Source organism: Loa loa, assembly GCF_000183805.2.
Source record: "Loa loa unplaced genomic scaffold supercont3.287, whole genome shotgun sequence".
NCBI lineage: Eukaryota > Metazoa > Nematoda > Chromadorea > Rhabditida > Onchocercidae > Loa > Loa loa.
This window is the reverse complement of record NW_018108467.1, coordinates 52,330-69,380: the sequence shown is the minus strand read 5'-3', so window position 1 is coordinate 69,380 and position 17,051 is coordinate 52,330. Positions and strand designations below refer to the sequence as shown.

The 17,051-nt window shown below is 33.9% G+C and overlaps 3 protein-coding genes across 4 annotated transcripts; 1 reads left to right on the top strand and 2 right to left on the bottom strand.

Moving 5' to 3' along the window:
• Window positions 1-6,057: 6,057 nt before the first annotated feature.
• On the bottom strand, window positions 6,058-7,991 carry LOAG_18391 (hypothetical protein). The gene is made up of 5 exons (XM_020451051.1): window positions 7,906-7,991; window positions 7,195-7,355; window positions 6,767-6,863; window positions 6,422-6,565; window positions 6,058-6,330 (listed from the first exon to the last, which is right to left on the bottom strand). The coding sequence occupies exons 1-5, from the start codon at window positions 7,961-7,963 to the stop codon at window positions 6,257-6,259; spliced, it is 534 nt and encodes a 177-aa protein (XP_020305204.1). The 5' UTR covers window positions 7,964-7,991; the 3' UTR covers window positions 6,058-6,256.
• Window positions 7,992-8,621: 630 nt separating this feature from the next.
• Window positions 8,622-12,518, bottom strand: LOAG_18390. 2 transcript variants are annotated; one of them, XM_020451050.1, is made up of 8 exons: window positions 12,294-12,518; window positions 11,338-11,535; window positions 10,819-10,950; window positions 10,576-10,680; window positions 10,225-10,419; window positions 9,705-9,946; window positions 9,385-9,523; window positions 8,622-9,116 (listed from the first exon to the last, which is right to left on the bottom strand). In XM_020451050.1, exons 1-6 carry the CDS (start codon window positions 12,438-12,440, stop codon window positions 9,770-9,772), a joined length of 954 nt encoding a protein of 317 aa, XP_020305203.1. In that variant the 5' UTR covers window positions 12,441-12,518; the 3' UTR covers window positions 8,622-9,116; window positions 9,385-9,523; window positions 9,705-9,769. The 2 variants fall into 2 exon arrangements, with proteins under 2 accessions (XP_020305203.1, XP_003142221.2); XM_003142173.2 differs by having other exon boundaries at window positions 9,779-9,946.
• Window positions 12,519-13,970: 1,452 nt separating this feature from the next.
• Window positions 13,971-16,689, top strand: LOAG_06636 (hypothetical protein; the record flags this gene model as incomplete). The annotated part of the gene is made up of 8 exons (XM_003142172.2): window positions 13,971-14,055; window positions 14,164-14,331; window positions 14,554-14,735; window positions 15,107-15,346; window positions 15,643-15,776; window positions 15,942-16,050; window positions 16,250-16,471; window positions 16,603-16,689. The coding sequence occupies 8 exons, from the start codon at window positions 13,971-13,973 to the stop codon at window positions 16,639-16,641; spliced, it is 1,179 nt and encodes a 392-aa protein (XP_003142220.1). The 3' UTR covers window positions 16,642-16,689.
• Window positions 16,690-17,051: the final 362 nt, after the last annotated feature.

The window sequence follows — 17,051 nt, the reverse complement described above, 5'->3', positions numbered from 1 at the left end:
ATTACGAAACAAAGAATAGAAAATTCGCTTTTTTACAAATTAATTTAAAGCAATCAGATCATTGAAGCAAAAGATTTCCTTTTTAAAGATCTGAACAAAATGTTTCCAAGTAGCTGTAGATCGTTTGGGGGATTAAATTTCGATTCCGAGAGAATAGTTTATGTAACAGCGAAAGTTTATGCTAAGGTAACATGCAGGCATAAATCTAGAGATAGTTCGCTGATAAGTTTAGATAAGTATGTCACAAAGTGAGGATACGACAATTTATTATTACTGCATCGTTTATAATCGATCTTTACACTGATATATATATATATATATATAACCTACCTGTTCGACTAGAAAGTTTGTACAAGAAAATATTGTTGTAGAAACACAGAGATAATGTATCGGAATTCAATGACTTCTACTTGACCAGATTCTCTCTTTTTTCATATCAAAATCTACAAGGAAGTAATTTTCAAGTTTTCATTTTTATATTGATGGGTGGAGAGTATCCATCCAAGACTGAATCTTTCTCATGCTAATAAGTGATTAAAATTTTTTAAAAGAAGGCAGTAACAGCCATCGAAATGCAAATGCGATGTCTTTAGCCTTATTGATTTGAAAAACTGATAGCAGATATTATACTAATAAGAGATAGAGGATAAGGAAGTATTGGCACATATATTTGTCAAGTACATTGTGCACACATAATACTGAATAAAGAAAGGGAGGGAGAATCAGAATGAGATGGATGAAATATGCTTAATACATTCCCGTGAGAATATTCCGTTCTGCAGTAGGGCATGGAGAAGACTAAATTCAAGCCAACAAAGCCATTCCAAAGCCATTCTAAGTTGTTAGTGCCAGTATTTCAACTTGGCTCATCTGATAAGTTCAGTGAGACGACCGCATCTGATCCCAGCACAATAAAGCCATAATTTTTTTTTTTTCAATCACTCTGTACTGTATGTTGCCCTTTCAGTCATATAATAACCTTTGTAATAGAAAGGTATTTTGGCAGGTGGCCCGTTTCACTCGAAAAACATTTTGAGGATTTCTATGAAGTTTGGGAATTTCGAATTCGCTTTATATCATGGTAGAGTGCCAGTAGGGATGCAAATCGAGATTTTAATAGAGAAAAAAGGAAGAATTTAAAATAGATTAAAGCGTTGAAATGAACCCTGAAAATATTCTCGAAATTAGTCAACGAAAATAACATAAACGACAGAGAAGATAAACGACACATTTGCGAGTTATGATGAACTTCTAACTTTGAGTTTGAAACTGTTATTCGCATGGATTGAATTAGATCGTAAAAGAATTTATAATTTCAATTATTTTATTAGATTAACAGACGAGATTCCTTCCATTTATTCCAAAATAGCAAAGAAATCCATAAATTACATTCGTTTCGCTGATCCTAACAGCAAAACTTACAGGTTGGATGGTCAGTGGAGTTCCGGAATCACTTCCATGGTATGTCATGGTCATTAATGGTCACCATAATTTAAAATCTTAACAGAAAAATTTAATAAACTTTAAATACCTTTCTATTATGATATCATCTCTAATGGAGTCATTTTATCATTCTTTTTACCATTAATCATCGATATTATTGAGTTGTTAACCATACAGTTATTCAGAAGTTACGAAACATTACAAGAAATTCATTAAATTTTCACGACATATATGTATATATATAACCAAAATTTTCATTAAATAAAATATATTTGCAAATAAACAAAACAATGAGTCATAGGCGTCAGGTGACAATTGCGCCAATTGACATAACAGTAAAGATAGAGAATTTGGTCTTTTTTTCTCAGAACACTTTCCGATAAAAGTGCGCCACTTTGTCAGTAGGACAAACAAACTGATCTGGCAGTGCACATATTGTCTCCACGTCTTGAATGAACATAAAACAGCTACCTTTCAAGCAATGTATTTCGAAAAATCTAAAAAAAATTATGAAAGAAAAAGTTTGGTTTGAATTATAGCAAAGGGGGTGATACTAAGAGAAGGATTAACAAACTACTCATCATTACAAGGAGGAAAATAAAAGTTTCCATAATTTCTTTGAAAAAGTTAGGGAAAGAAGTGAAGAAAGAAAAGAGGGTGAAATTATTCTGGACAATGAATAATAATAAAGGGAAGCGAAAGTAATTATTATATAATCCTTGGACCCTTAAATTTCTCAATTGAAGGCCATAAGGCTGAGAATTTCAGCGCTATTTCTGTCACCACTTACAAAGTGTTTAATAAAATTTCAATTACTTTTACACTTGTAAACACCCTTTTTGAGAAAAAACCATACTTTTTATTTTCTTGAGAATTGAAAATGAGATGAAAGAAACCTTGTAACTGAATTACATCTGGATGGCATTTTTACAAAAATGTAGTGCTCTAGTAATTTTGATTACTTTTAGATGAATCGTTAAATTAAAACAGGATTAAGAAAAGGAAATGATGGATGGATGCGAGGTGTAATGATGATATAATATGAAGTGTAGTCATGATATTAAAATGAAGTAAAATGATAGTAAAATGAAAGGGATGTAATATCACTATGAATTTTCCACAATCTGAAAAAACGAAGTGGAAAGACATTGAGATTTAATCTTGGATTGGCAAAAGAGCACCGTAAAAGTATGTGGTTGTTATTTGAAGAGTAATGGATATGGAGAGAAGATGCAGGATGAAATTTGAAACATTTTTCGTTGCCTGGGAAACAAATGAGGAATAAAAAGTAATCCATCTCAAACAGCAATTAATTTTCTACTAAATGCTTTTCAGTCTTTCAATTCTGGCTGCAAAATGGGATAAGAATATTTGTTATAAGAGAAACGATAACAAATCGGATAAAAGTATTTCCTCCTTATCAATTTAGTCCTAATCTTCAATTATTTCTCGAAATTTCAATTCCATTTAGAAGCGGAACAATTTTTCTCTCATATTTGCGGCAGCATTTGTTCTCTTGGAGGTATCAGTTGTAGGATTACTGGTTAACGATCGTAGGAATCTTCGACAGCCTTTCCAATTAATGTCTCTAAAATTATATTTTATAACTGCCAACCGAATGATGAAATCTTTTGCTTTTCTGTTTTCAGAATGTCATATAAATGTGCCATCAACTACATTTTCAACAGTTGACTCTCTTCGAATTGTCACCTTCTATCTTGGCCAACTTTACACAATATTTTATGTTTGAAAAATTTTATTAGTGTCTTCAGTCAAATTAGTCCTTCCTTTTGCTTATTTCTCAACGATACCAATATCGATTTCTATAGCTGGAGTAGAAAGAAAGCAGTTATATTCGGTAAAGCGAATGATTAGAGGAATTGTGGGACGAAATGTCTTCAATCTACTCTCAAAATTTCAGTAAGTATAACTTCTTGCTTGCTTAAATGAAGCGTAGTGTGCTCCAAATGGGCTATTTTTGGTAACTAAAACTGACACTCTGAGATGAACCGAACGTTGAGAAAATGAAGCAAACTCTCTCTTTATTCTTTCTCTTTCATTCGTTCTCCTCCTTCCGATTCCTTCCAATAGTTCCATTCATTTCCTTCACCATAAATGAATCCTCCCTTTTCTGCTTCCCTCCCTCACTTTCTGTCACTTCCACAAGTTAGCGATCTTGGGATACAATAATATGACAAAAAAGGGAAACAAAACAATGATTTGCAAGAAGTTTGTCCAAATCCCTTATATTCATCCTTTAAAAACAAATCAAAATTGCCCATCCTTATTTCCCTTCGTTTTTGTTGCGGTTGTAAAAATATTGTAGTCCTTTATTCTAAGAAAGTGCTATAACCTTATACTAACCTAATCAAAGATTAGATACAAGACAGCTGATTCTAGTACGTGTGATTTCTATCTATTTGCTTTTTTCGACCAAGTCAAATCGTCAGTTCTAAACTCCATAAATCATAAAGAGAGAGAAATCTTAAGACAACTGTCATTGCATGAAAAAGAACTATGAGCAGTAAAAGTACAAAAAATAAATAGCATTAATTCTCTTTTGGTTTTGCAGTGCTCCATAACAATCTCACAGATAAACAAACGACATTTTTATCATTTTAATTTAAAAGGAAAAAAAACCTTCCACCAATCTTTTGACTAAAAAAAATTCTCCAAAAATACTGTTCCAAGTGCGAATGAACGATTTCTTCATGTCATTTAATAATTATGAATGAAGACAGTTTCTTCCCTCCTCTAAACATTTGGTTGTTACCGCAATTGGTTTTCTTCTAATTTTTCTGAAATGAAACAGAATTTCATGAAAATCCATCCTCATAAGAAAACAAATCACTGCAGACAACAGCAACGGATGAATGCAATCATAGGCCAGATAAGTTAATCAGTTGCTAAGCTAAATTTTTCCGTAAACTTTGTCTTTGGAATTGTCTTGCATTGTCGAGCATTTGTGTAATTATGCAGGGAAACTTGAATGTCAATGTAAACAATGAAATTTGCCAGTATTATTCTTTTTATGAAAATGTCCATTTAGATCTCTTGCTAACAACACTACAACGACATGTAAAAAAGGAGCAAAATGAGTGTACCAACAATGTATCAACAAGTGTACAAAATAAGCATACAAAATTAATTTTGTCATAATCTATTGTGAAGTAGAAAAATATGAAAGCAAACGTTCTGATAGGTTTAGAACCAATTTAGAAAGTTCTTTGAAGAGTTTCCGGAATCGTACTACAGTATGGTGTTTCGATACTAAGTTCAATGATTGAATTACCTTTCCATCATGGGAGAAGATGAAAAATGCATCTGAAAATGTAAGAAAAAAAATGCAAAAAAAAAAATAGCATCAGTGCAAATGAACGAAAAAAAGCTCCCTTTCTCTCTCTTTATCTACGAATTTTTTTTTTAAAAAAAAATCAGATGATATTACAAGCTTGAAAATAAACTCGTGACTGACTAAAAGCTTTTCAAGCGTCTGAACAATACAAGAAAACAAAATTCATTAATTTATAGAAGGATAACAAGGTGAATTAAATAAGCATTTACGACAAAGCTTGTCTAATAAAGACCAAAATTACTGATGCAAAATACACAGCAATCGAGATCTATTATCAGCAACACAACAATGATATGTAAATAAGAAGCAAAATAACCGTACCGAAGTTATTGTTCATTCCACAGCTTCCGATTTCATTTCATTTGTTCATAAATCAGACAAAACTAAGTGATGAATCACTTCAAATTTAAACTGGCATGAATAAAAAAAGAAGACGAATAAAGAAACACGAAGTTTGAGAGCCTACAAAGAAGTGTTTTCAATAAAATGAACTACTCTAATCTGAGAAATGGTGGATATCACTTTTATGCCACTGAGTGGTCACAGAACGAAAGTTTGAGGAACGAAAAACAAAAAGGGGATAAACGTTGCAATGATCAATCCATCGTGCTTCCAGGAAATTGTATTCCTACATATCTTTGAAAAATTCAAGTTGCCCAAAAAGTTTTTTAAATTCAATGCAGTGCCAGCATTGACTGCTCTGCTACACTGAGCATTCTAACAGACTTAAGGTAACAATTTCATTTTATATTCTCTCTTTATCTACGAAAACAATCCGTCCTTAACATCAGTTTAACACGATGCGCCATTAATGGACTGGGAGAATTAAGAATCGCCACACAAAACACAGAGAAGCAGTAAAAAAAAAGTCTATGTATTACAGGGACTTAAGATAAACCAAAATCCATCTGAATTAATGGAATCAATCTTCTAGCACTATTAGAACGGCAACACTTGTAGAGTTGAAAAACTACGTTTTTTCAATTCAGTATTTTTGTTGCAGGCTTTCAAAACAAATTTTATACAGAAAAAAAAGCTTATTTCTGCAGGAATCAGCAATATTTGTACAAAAAGCAAGGAAATAAAATAAAAAAATGCAAAATTCGCAAGTGTAAAGAAGAAATAGTCCCAACAAAAGCAAGCTGTTGAAAAATTAGCGGAAGTTAAACGACAATAGGTAGGTTTGTCTTTTAGATATCATGGCTTTGATCTTTTCCCAATGTATACGTGAACTACTGCTTTGAAAAATATCAATATGAGCCGATTTCCAATCCTTTCATCTTTCGTAATTAAGGCCAAAAATTTCAGGCAAAACCCGAGAACATGTAAAAGGATATCGTTTCAAAACTATCAAGAGGAAAAAGCAAATATAAAAACTACTAAATTCAAAAAGGACAATCCAAAAAATGACAATTAGTACAAGCTTCAAAACATTTCAGTCACAATGTAATAATCGAATTATTTTTCGTATATTTCAACACCAAGGATTTCGGTAAGCGCTTTGTCACATTCTCCATTTGTTATTGGATTTTCTAAAATTTAACCTACTTTTGAACATGGATTATGAAATTTTGAATCATCAACCTCCAAACTAAATAGTAAGAAATAGAAACTGTAATTTACTTTCATTTAACAATTTGAGACTGTCTTCATCCAATAATTCGCTGAAAAGACTTCGCAGGAAGCGATCGTCGCTTTGCACGCTGTGCAACAGATCGGCTACATCAATCCTTTGTTCTGGTTTAGGAAATATCTCTTCATATGTCTCTGGAAAAGTAATGCATCGGTTTTTAAAAAAATATAAAATTATGGTCAAATAGCCAAATACAGATACTAAAAATGGAAAATATTCATCATTCTGTCCAGATTATGTCTACCTTACCAGAAAAAGTAAAATATTTTTGCCCAACTCCATACTGAATCATATTATTTTCAATGGAAAAAACACAAATTTCTCCTACTATTTACCTGCGCGTTCTTCGAAGTTGAACTTCTCGATATTATCGTCAACTTCTTGTAATGGATTGAAATCTTCAGTTTCTGGAGCAGAAACTATATTTCTCTCCTTAAATCAATGTGGACTTAGTTTGAATTTTGAAAGAAATCGATTAATTATCTTTGCAACAGTACATAAAATTGAAAAACATCCCATATATTTTTGAGTGTTCCGAACTCATTAGAAAATTGAAACACTTTAAATTCTGTTTTGCGGAATCAGTGAGTATATTTTTATTTTGCATCGAGATGAGTGAATCCCGAATCTGCAACAAACACCAATCAAAGAGTGATGCTGAATTTATTTTTCACTGCATACTGGAGTCCTAGTTTTTCTCCCATATTATAATAAATTTAACTTTAATAGAAAAATACAGTCCAAATCAAATTCCCCAACTAACATCTTTATTGGTTTCCTTTGCATGAAAAACATCGAATGACGACTGTGACTTTTCTGGAATTCTTCGTTTGATGGCAGCACTAACCGGTGTTGCGAATACATTTTTCAAATCACCCAAAGCGCGGCGTGGCGTTCCATATCCCTTCATGTCGATCACCTTGCCTGCACATATATTGTTGCAAATGCACAAATGATCTTACTAAGTAATTAATAATCAAACAACAATACTGACAATATTTTCATCGGCCGGTCAACCCTGCGAACACTTCAGCTGCTGTAAAAATGGAATTATAACATATCGCCTCATCGAAAAAAGCCAGTAATGTCGACAATCTTTCGTATATTTCTTATAATTCCTTCACTAGCAAGACTGCCAGCCAATTATCAATAATGTACATCGACTTGCTTGACGGTTTACATGCCTTGTGGTGTTCTTACTCTGTTTAACTGCTGTTCCCACATCCCAATAAAGTTGTATATGAGTAGTTTTATAAAGGTAACAGTAAATCTGCTTCAAACACTGATTTTAAGGCTTCTGACATCTAGAAAGGACTTCTGCACCAGTATCAGAATGAGACAGAAATCCAACTTCTCCGCTCAAGCTGTCCCTGCTAGTAACCAAAACAATCCTTCAACAAAGAAGCCTTATTACTTGTACAGAGAATTAAAATTAACCTTTGCCTTATTACTTGTAAAGATAATTGAAATTAACCTTTGATAAGACTGGAATCACTCCCGTTATCACTTCCATGGGAGATTGCTTCGGACATTTCTAAACTTCAATTGATCGGGACTAAATATGGAACCAGAATAAAATATATTGTGCTGCAAGAAGCATAAGATGCTGTTGAATTTTTCAACAGCATCTCATGGGAAAATTCGTCAAAAAAAAGTCATATAAATGATATTGGATCACTCCAACTGCAAAGCACTTCCGCAACAAAAGCGCAAAAAGAAAGGCGATAGTTACAGGGATTTATAGCATAGTTAGCAGAAATGCGCAAGATGTTTTACTGCCATTATGCGACGCATTAATGACAGCATTACTGTAGGTATCAAACTTCTTTCCCAAGAGCTGCTCTTGCCATCCTAAGTTGCATTTTGAAGTGCGCATTCAAACGACCACTTCATATCCACTTATTTGGAATCATTTAACCTACGTCACAGCTATTCAGAAAAGATTAAACTACAAACTACTAGTGGTCGACAGAGGGAAATGACATCAAACAAAAAACTCGAATTAGACTGGTTGTAAAATATTAGAATTCTTCGGATGAAAATGACATTTTGGAATAACACAAAGAAGTTTATGCAACCCTTCATTTCTGATATCAGGAAAACAAAAAAGAATATAACAAAACTTGACATTGGAAAAATGTAGTCTTTGAATGAAAAGTGACCATTATTCCCACACAGAACTGAAATGCATGCATCACTTGTACTATATCTGTGACAATCTCAAAAAACTAAATTACTCGCCCCAGCTTGACACAGTACGCTTCCTACAGTAAAATAAATAAACTAAAATTCCCTTTTTTTTTCTCTTATTCTATTCCACTCATCTCTCTTCTGTTGAGCTTCACATCCAATAGAACATATAGAATACTTTCATCCCGGTGAATCTTTATTACCTAACTTCCAACTTTATCTAGTCTAGAAAATTCAACTTTTTTGGTCGGTCGCACAGATACCAAACAGTATAATATAAAAAGAAGGCCAAAAGTGACAGTTTACATAAGAAATAGGTAAATGGAATGCGTTTCAAGAAAGGTACAGCATGAAATTGAACTGTTTGGTCCGCGCTTAGCGAAATTACAGCTGCTCGATATTCGGATGCCACTCCTGGATAAATAGAACGCTGCCGTTCATTTTCGCCATTGAGTGGACCAAAATCGTATGTCCTTTGAGGAAGAAATTCGACAGCTGAAAAAACAGTTGTAGAAAACAATATTCAGGACAGGAAAAGAAGAATCCGATGAATGTAGGAAGATGTTAATGTTTACAAATAAAGTTTTTGCATTAAAAAACAATTCGAGTGTATGTAATGCCCCGCAATAAGGAAAATAAGGTACATTATTGGTTTCTACCAAATTCTCATTCACTATAGATTTATAACAATTTGCTTCACAAAACACAGCGAACCAGCCCTAATTTAATCATTTGTCGCAGCTCACCAAAATGGAATACTTACCTGTAACGAAGATGCCATGTGTTTTCTGAGCAAAGTATAGGAGTTTCAATTCATGTGTATCATATATACCCACACCTCCATCCATTGTCCCAATAGCAAAGAAATTACCACAGTCGCTCACAGCTAGAGCGGATATTGTCTGTAACAGTTTTACTGCAAACTAACTGTACCCCAGTCTCTTCATATAATCGTTAATGGCCCAAATCAACCATAATTTAATTTAAAATACCATTACTTTAATAGTGTTCAGCAGTTTGCAGCATACGTGAGCGATTAGAATCTCAAGAACTATTGTCGATTATTTTCAGAAGAAAACTTACAAACGGACCAACAAGCACTTTTGCGAATTGAGAACAAAACGAGAATTCAATAATGGCCAAATAAATTAGATGACCTCTTTACAAGCTTCTCGAACAAGTATTGGTCGACATACATTTCGTTCATTATTGAATGCCCATAGTGCAACATGTGATACAGCTTTTTTTGCAAGTCGAATTTGATTGTAAGTTACCAAAAATATTGTGTTCTTAGAACCAAGAACTGTAAAGCGCACTGACCGGACCTGTAGGATGGAGTTCACCAATTTTGAAAGTTTAAGAGTTTGAATTCAGTTAAACTGTAAAACTCGCTTAGTTTTATGCATCTCAAATATGTCTTAAACATGTATCCAAAGCTCACCAATTTAATCTGTTGTTCAAAAAGAAAAAAGTGTACACGGTGGGACATACTCTTCAAGTTTTCCATAATTACTTCGCAAAGTACCTAAGCTATGTCGCATCCGTTTTTTTTCTTTTTTTAAATCTACTTAAAATTGTGAAAGAAAATCCACAATCTATTTACCCTAAATCCATCACTAATTTCATTCGGTAGCGGTAAGCTGCAAATTTTTTCCCCATTTGCTGTATTCCAAATATATACAGCAGCATCGTGTCCCACACTGATGCACAACTTTCCATTCGGCGAAATATCCAAATCATCTACATCCCCTTGATGAGCTTTAATTTTTATCAGTGGAGTATGTTTCGAGGTAGAAATCTATAACACACACAGAAAAAAACTGCCATACATAATGCACCATTTAGGTAACTGAACAAATCAACCAAAGTTTTAATGACTACAAATTAATTGTGAATATTCACAGACAATTGAGAAAGGAAAAACGCCCAAAATGAAGTAACCGTAAACACTTACTTGTCTTAATGTTTCCACATCCCAGATGCGTATACACCCATCTGCGCCACCCGTATATAGCTTCTGAGGTCGGCCTTCAATACTCCGGTCGAATCGAACGGTTTTCTACATAGAATTCATTTTATTTTCCAGAAATCTAATTCTAATTTATTAATATATTTATTTCACATTGCATTTAATTAATTTTTCCACATGAGAAATGAAATATTTTCATGGCCGTCCTTTCTGACTAAAAATCTTCACCTGGTAAGCATTACTCGATTTTTCATCTGAAGTTACCCGAGATATTTTCTCGAAATCCAGCGCCAATCGCGGCTGCTCATTCTCCCTTACTTTTAATAAAGAAAATCCCTTGGATTCGTATAAATCACAGTACTGAAGTCAGACGAAATTTTAAGCGTACTTATTGAAACGACAGATTATTTGAGGAAATTATCTGAAATTTTCATTTTATAATTTTGAAATTATAAAATGCTAATAGCTGTGGTGCTAAGAGCACTCACAGTCGATGCTGATACAAAAGAAAAACACTGTGTCTAAAATGAATAATAAATCATTGATAGTGTGTAAGCAGGAGAAAAAATAAGTAATGTGAATGCTAACATTTGTTCTATTACTGCTTATTTCAGAAATAACTGATCACTCTACAGCTACCCCCTAATAAAGTAAATTTATTGAACTATGAAGGCAGAAATGGGTGAATAAAGTATTTAAATTTCATTATTTCAACCGAAGTCATCGAAATTATAATTAGCTACTGACCTCATCATGTCCAGCAGCTAAGAGATATTTACCCTGTCCCGAAGCTTCCAATAACACACAGTCCATATTCATCGTTGCATATGGATCGGTTTCCAATGAGTTGGTAACCTCCGTTACCAACGGTAAGCGTTCAGTGGCCCTTGGTGAATTCTCCGCTGCAACTGCCAATGACTTTGAGTTGAACGAAAGTAGCAAGGTCTGCAAAAAGCATTGCTCTTGCGCATCGTTCTTTTAAATTTCTTGAACAGTTGCTTATCTATTCCACAGATAATCAGTTTCGATCTTAAAAAGTGATTTCGTGTCACAGGTACAGTAATTATAGTCTTCAATTGCTTTTAGTTTCCTCGACAAAGCACCTGGTTTAAGCATCAATTCGTATTTGTCCAACAAATATGACCTTGCATAAATCCATTTTCGGCATATAATCCTTGACTAAATTCTAAGAAATGAGCTATTTTTAAATCATTCTCTTGCCAACCTCTCAACAGATTCATTTCATACAAATCATCAGTTATGATATCAAACCACTATTTTTTTCCTTTAGCAATAGAATAAAGCAGTTTCTGTTGTTTTAAATGTTGTCTGATAGATGGATGTTGAAACTAAAAGGTAACTATATGCAGCCCATAACTGCTGCAAACTTTGCGATATGGATTCCGGATCCATTCGAGAATTCTTTCTTCCTCTTCATTACATTTTCATTCTCCATGTAGAGGAAAGGGAAGGGGAAGAGGAGACGTATAAGCTTAAGCAGTAATTTAAAAATTATATGACAGCAGTAATTATAACATCGCCGATAAAGATAACATGAGAGATGACAATAATGATGGTCAAAAACTGTTACAGTCGATGTGTATCAATCTTCCTCGTTTCATGATGCAAAGAAACCTCATGCATTCCATGGAAACACTTCACTTAGGTTATGGAAAAGGTAAAGGAGGGGAAAAAGAACAAACCTGAATGTTGTTTGGTACTCCAGTTTTTGACGCTCCTCCACCACCGCCGAGGAGAATATGCCTACTACCAATAACTTGCACACAATAGATCGGTGACGAGCAACGGGCGATGATATGAGGTCCACCCTTCGATGTTGAATTCCCCATCCGATTAACGCAACCAGACCGCCTTAAATCGGAATAATCCAAGGAAACTTCTCTGGACCACTTCAACACATACAGAAATCATGCTTTCCTCTCAGGACCTTAAAGGACACTTTATTTTAAAGTTGTCGTGTGGTACCACCTTATGATATTATACCCATTGAATGTCATCCCCTCGCTTCAGATTATTTCTATTGAATATCATGTTCTCATTTCAGGCATTTTAGTCGAATATAATGTCCTCATTTCAGGTTATCTTAAGTGAATGTCGTGTTCTCATTGCAAGTTATTTCAGCCGAATGTCGCGTCCTTATTTCAGCCGAATGTCATGTCCTCATTTCAGTTATTTTAGTGAAATGTAATATTCTAATACCACATTTTAGATACTTGGAAATTCGGTGACTATGTTATGGGTCGTATTGTATTCAACAAAGAATTTCAATAAAAAGTATTCAGATGAACTGAAGAAATTCACTTTTGTATTCGAAAGTTGAAGAAATCAACTTTTCGGTCAATATGGGCATCTTAGCTTAAATTCAATTTTTAGTTTGTTTTTTATCTTTAAAAATTTTTAAATCCCTTCTTTCTTTCGATTCTTTTCTCGTTTTTTAATCAATTCGCCGTTCGATCTTACACAATGATATAGTGTAATATGGAAGTTCTCGTTTTAAAAAATGACCCACCAGCAGGGGCTACGTTGTGAATTTTCAAAGCGAACACTAATAATGATAAAGACTAAAGTCATAGGTAAAATGGTGAACTGTGGACTTTAGACTTTAACATGATTAGTGTTTGAATGATAAAATCTTGATTATTTCGTTTCACATTAAAAAAATGATTGCAAACAAGACTTTAACTAAAAATGTCCTATAAAAATTACTCCGTCTCCATTGTTCCACTTTCACGAATTTTGATTTTTCCCTCTCAGTGATTGTCATCGTGATATTATCAGTTTAATTTTAGATGAGAGTTTTTTCAAAAAAGAACATTCCTTAAATTAGCAAACATCCTTTATTTTTGAAATTCATTTTCCTTATCATTTGTTCTTACCTTTCGGAATTCTTTAACTAAAATTACTCAAATTTTGTTGCCACTTAATGAGGTAACTAGTGACTTAATAGATATCGTTGGTTACTGAGTATGCGGAATGCAATTCATGCAGCACTGAATATTTGGGATGCAATTCATCGGCTATATATTGTTGTTCTTTCAGCACTTCTGAACGTCTAATTCAATCTTTATATTTGCGATTAGTAAAAAAATACGAATTATCACCTGACATTATGTGCGGAAAAAATACTTCAATAAGATAATGTTGTAAAGTAGTTTGTAGCGATGTAAAAAATCACTTTTTATTCCTTTATTTCTTTTGAAGTACGAAGATTTATCAACCAGTGATGCTTAATCAAACGTTTACAACTCACTAGTTTTAAAGGTTAACGGTGTATCAGTGGCAAAATCTGAAGTGGAAAACTGGATCTTGAATTGAACAGATACGGACTGATTTAATTTATTTCATTCCAGATTTACAAAATGATTGCAAACAGTACTTCAATCTGTAGTTTGCTATTGAAATTATTTCGTCTTCATCGCTACACTTCCGCAAATTTCTGTTTCAGTTAGTTATAATTTTAAGAGGAGTTCGTTTTTCTAAAATTATTAACCAATAATTATTGTAGAATTTGAAGAATTCTTATACTTTACTCAATAAGTTCCAATTTTCTAGACTTTACGAATAGTCAGCAGCAACTTAACGAAGCTGCACGTAAATTTGTAGCTGATGAAGTGACACCAGTAGCAGCTGAATACGACAAAAACGGTGAATTTCCATGGCAAGTGCTTAAAAGAGCTCATGCTAATGGGTTGATGAACACGACGATCCCTAGCAATTACGGTAATTTTTTCAGTTTTCATTTGTTTTTATGTATTAAGCTAAATAATTCCATCCATAATTACAGTTGTGAACTTCTATAACTTATTCAGCTTACTAAAAATGTTGCCCAAGAAATTGTTTTTGGATTTCAGTTAATCGAACTTATCTATGACAATATGCTATCTTTACTAGTTGTGAATCGCTGGGACTTAAAATCTGAAATCATTTCAAAAACCATTGCAGGTGGCTTGGAACTGGATATGGTCACAAATGCTCTAATTTACGAAAGATTCGGATATGGCTGCACAGGAATAAGCACAGCGATGTTGGTGAATATCCTTGCTGAAACACCGCTTATTTTAGCAGGTAGCAATGAAATAAAAAAAAAGTATCTGGGACGAATGGTCGAAGAGCCCTTGATGGCTGTGAGCGTTTTTTAGCACTGGATCTCGTTTTAAATTTCACTATTCAACTTTTGTTGCAAATGGATGTAATCTATAATTTTCGTTTGACCGTACTTTTGACTTGTTTATTCCCGAAAATGACCCCAGTGATCTCATCAAAAAACCTGTTTGATTCTCAGACTACATTTCATTCTGTTATTTCGAATTTCCAACAATTTTAGCCATCACTTTGCACCGTTGTTTACAGAAGTTAATAAGGAGTACCCAGCTAGCATTGGATTGATAATTTATTGCTGTCTGCATACTTCCTACGCATCAGAGACTAACTTTTGACTTACCTCATTGAGCCCTTTTATTTTTAATTTGGACCTTTTAACTATGTTATATTGTAGTCGTTCGCAGTCACAGAGTCATGCGCCGGTTCAGATGTTTCGGCTATACGGACTTCTTGTAAGAAGAAGGGTGATGAATATGTCATTAACGGGTCCAAGATGTGGATTACCAATGGTGGAGTTGCTAACTGGTTTTTCGTGCTTACACGGAATGATAATGATCCGAAAACACCTGTTAACAAGGCCTTTACGGCATTTGTAGTTGATGCTGATAAACCGGGCATCAATATTGGAAAGAAAGTCAGTTTTGAAAAGTTTCCTGTAATTTAACAACTCCAGTTTAATTGACTTTACTCACAAATCTTGATGAGCTCCAATTATGCCAACCTGCATTATTGTGCTGTGTCGCTGCAAATGCAATGTCAAAATTTATTTATGTTATTCAGCACTTTTATGTGCAAAGTTTTTTCTTTTTTTTTCCACTGGCACGTTAATGGAATAGAAACGATTGACTCTAGTCAAGTACACATAATAGCAATTACAGAAGTAATGCTGATAAAACTAAGGAAAGAATGTGAAAGTTAGTGTGATTTCAGGAAATAAATATGGGGCAGCGTACATCAGATACACGTGCAATAACATTTGAAGATGTCCAAGTACCAAAATCACATATGATTGGTGGTCTCGGCGAGGGTTTTAAGATTGCTATGAAGGCTTTTGATATTACCAGGTAAGCAGCTGCTGTTAATTAAAAATCGATAATTATGGAGCTATTGAGAACTTGATTTCAAAAAATTCCTTCAATGAAAAATCATCAGTTGGCACTGTTTGAGATTATTATTCTCTTACAAGATTTAAAAAATTAAGTGACGCAATAAAAGGTAGAATTGTTCAGATCACTGGTGGCAGCAATAGCAACTGGATTAGCATCTCGTTGTCTAGATGAGGCCAGCAAGTATGCATTAGAGAGAAAAACATTTGGTACTCAAATCGCTAACAACCAGGTATAGTTACTGGTACGAAATGCTGTTTGGGATTATTATTCTCTTCCTTCACTCATAAATTAAGAGGCTCTTTTAACTTTCTAACACCATGATCACACCTGCACTGCTCCCGAGGTCAACCAATATTCTCATCCTTAAAAACGTGTTTTTCCATATTGTCATTTATTACGTATTAGTTCATCAAGTTCAGTGATATCAGGGTATATCATTCATGCTGGCTGATATGGCTATAAATTTGGAGCTTTCACGGCTGATGACTCATCGAAGTGCATGGGAAACGGAGCTAGAGCAAAGCTCAGCTGCCTCGTATTATTCATCTATTGCTAAATGTTTCGCTGCAGATACTGCCAATATTGCTGCGTCCAACGCTGTTCAGATTTTTGGCGGCAAGGAACCATTTCTAATTCTTATTTTAAAACTGGTGTTTATTTTACGAAATTTTGATCATAATTGCCAGTGAAAATGCAGAATTCTTAACAGTTCTACCTTCCGTTATGTGTTTAAAATCATGGCATATAGGGCTGAAATTCTTTATATCATTAATTGTTATAGGAAACGGATTCAATACTGAATATCCAGTGGAGAAGTTAATGCGTGATGCAAAAATACTGCAAATTTATGAAGGCACCAGCCAGATCCAAAGGATTATTATTGCTCGGAAGTTAACTGCGCGAATTCGAGAGACCGGAACTACGAGCATCCTTACGTGATATAAAGGGATGGAGCTTAACTGGACCTGAAACTTTTATTATACGATTCGAGGGTTGAGGAACTTTAATTACGACGAATTCCTAAAATGAAGCCACAAAAGGCCTTATTGAGAAAAAATTTACGCATTTATGTGAATTGATAATTCCTTATTTTGAGAAATTTATCATTTCCGATCAGTACTGTGACTAATTCTGATCTTAAAATACCAAAATTCATCTTTCTGAAATTAGTTCCACAAATGATAATAGTAACGTGCATTAATGAATAATGTTATACATGGTGCTGCATTC

Excerpts from the sequence above, each read along its gene's own strand:
- LOAG_18391 (XM_020451051.1), bottom strand. The coding sequence starts at position 7,963 with ATGTCCGAAGCAATCTCCCATGGAAGTGATAACGGGAGTGATTCCAGT. Across the intron at positions 7,356-7,905 it reads TGATTCCAGTCTTATCAAAG|GCAAGGTGATCGACATGAAG; the intron begins GTTAATTTCAAT and ends ATATATGTGCAG. Across the intron at positions 6,566-6,766 it reads CAACTTCGAAGAACGCGCAG|AGACATATGAAGAGATATTT; the intron begins GTAAATAGTAGG and ends TTACTTTTCCAG.
- LOAG_18390 (XM_003142173.2), bottom strand. The coding sequence starts at position 12,440 with ATGGGGAATTCAACATCGAAGGGTGGACCTCATATCATCGCCCGTTGC. Across the intron at positions 10,951-11,337 it reads TAGCTGCTGGACATGATGAG|TACTGTGATTTATACGAATC; the intron begins GTCAGTAGCTAA and ends GTCTGACTTCAG. Across the intron at positions 10,681-10,818 it reads AATCGAGTAATGCTTACCAG|AAAACCGTTCGATTCGACCG; the intron begins GTGAAGATTTTT and ends AATTCTATGTAG.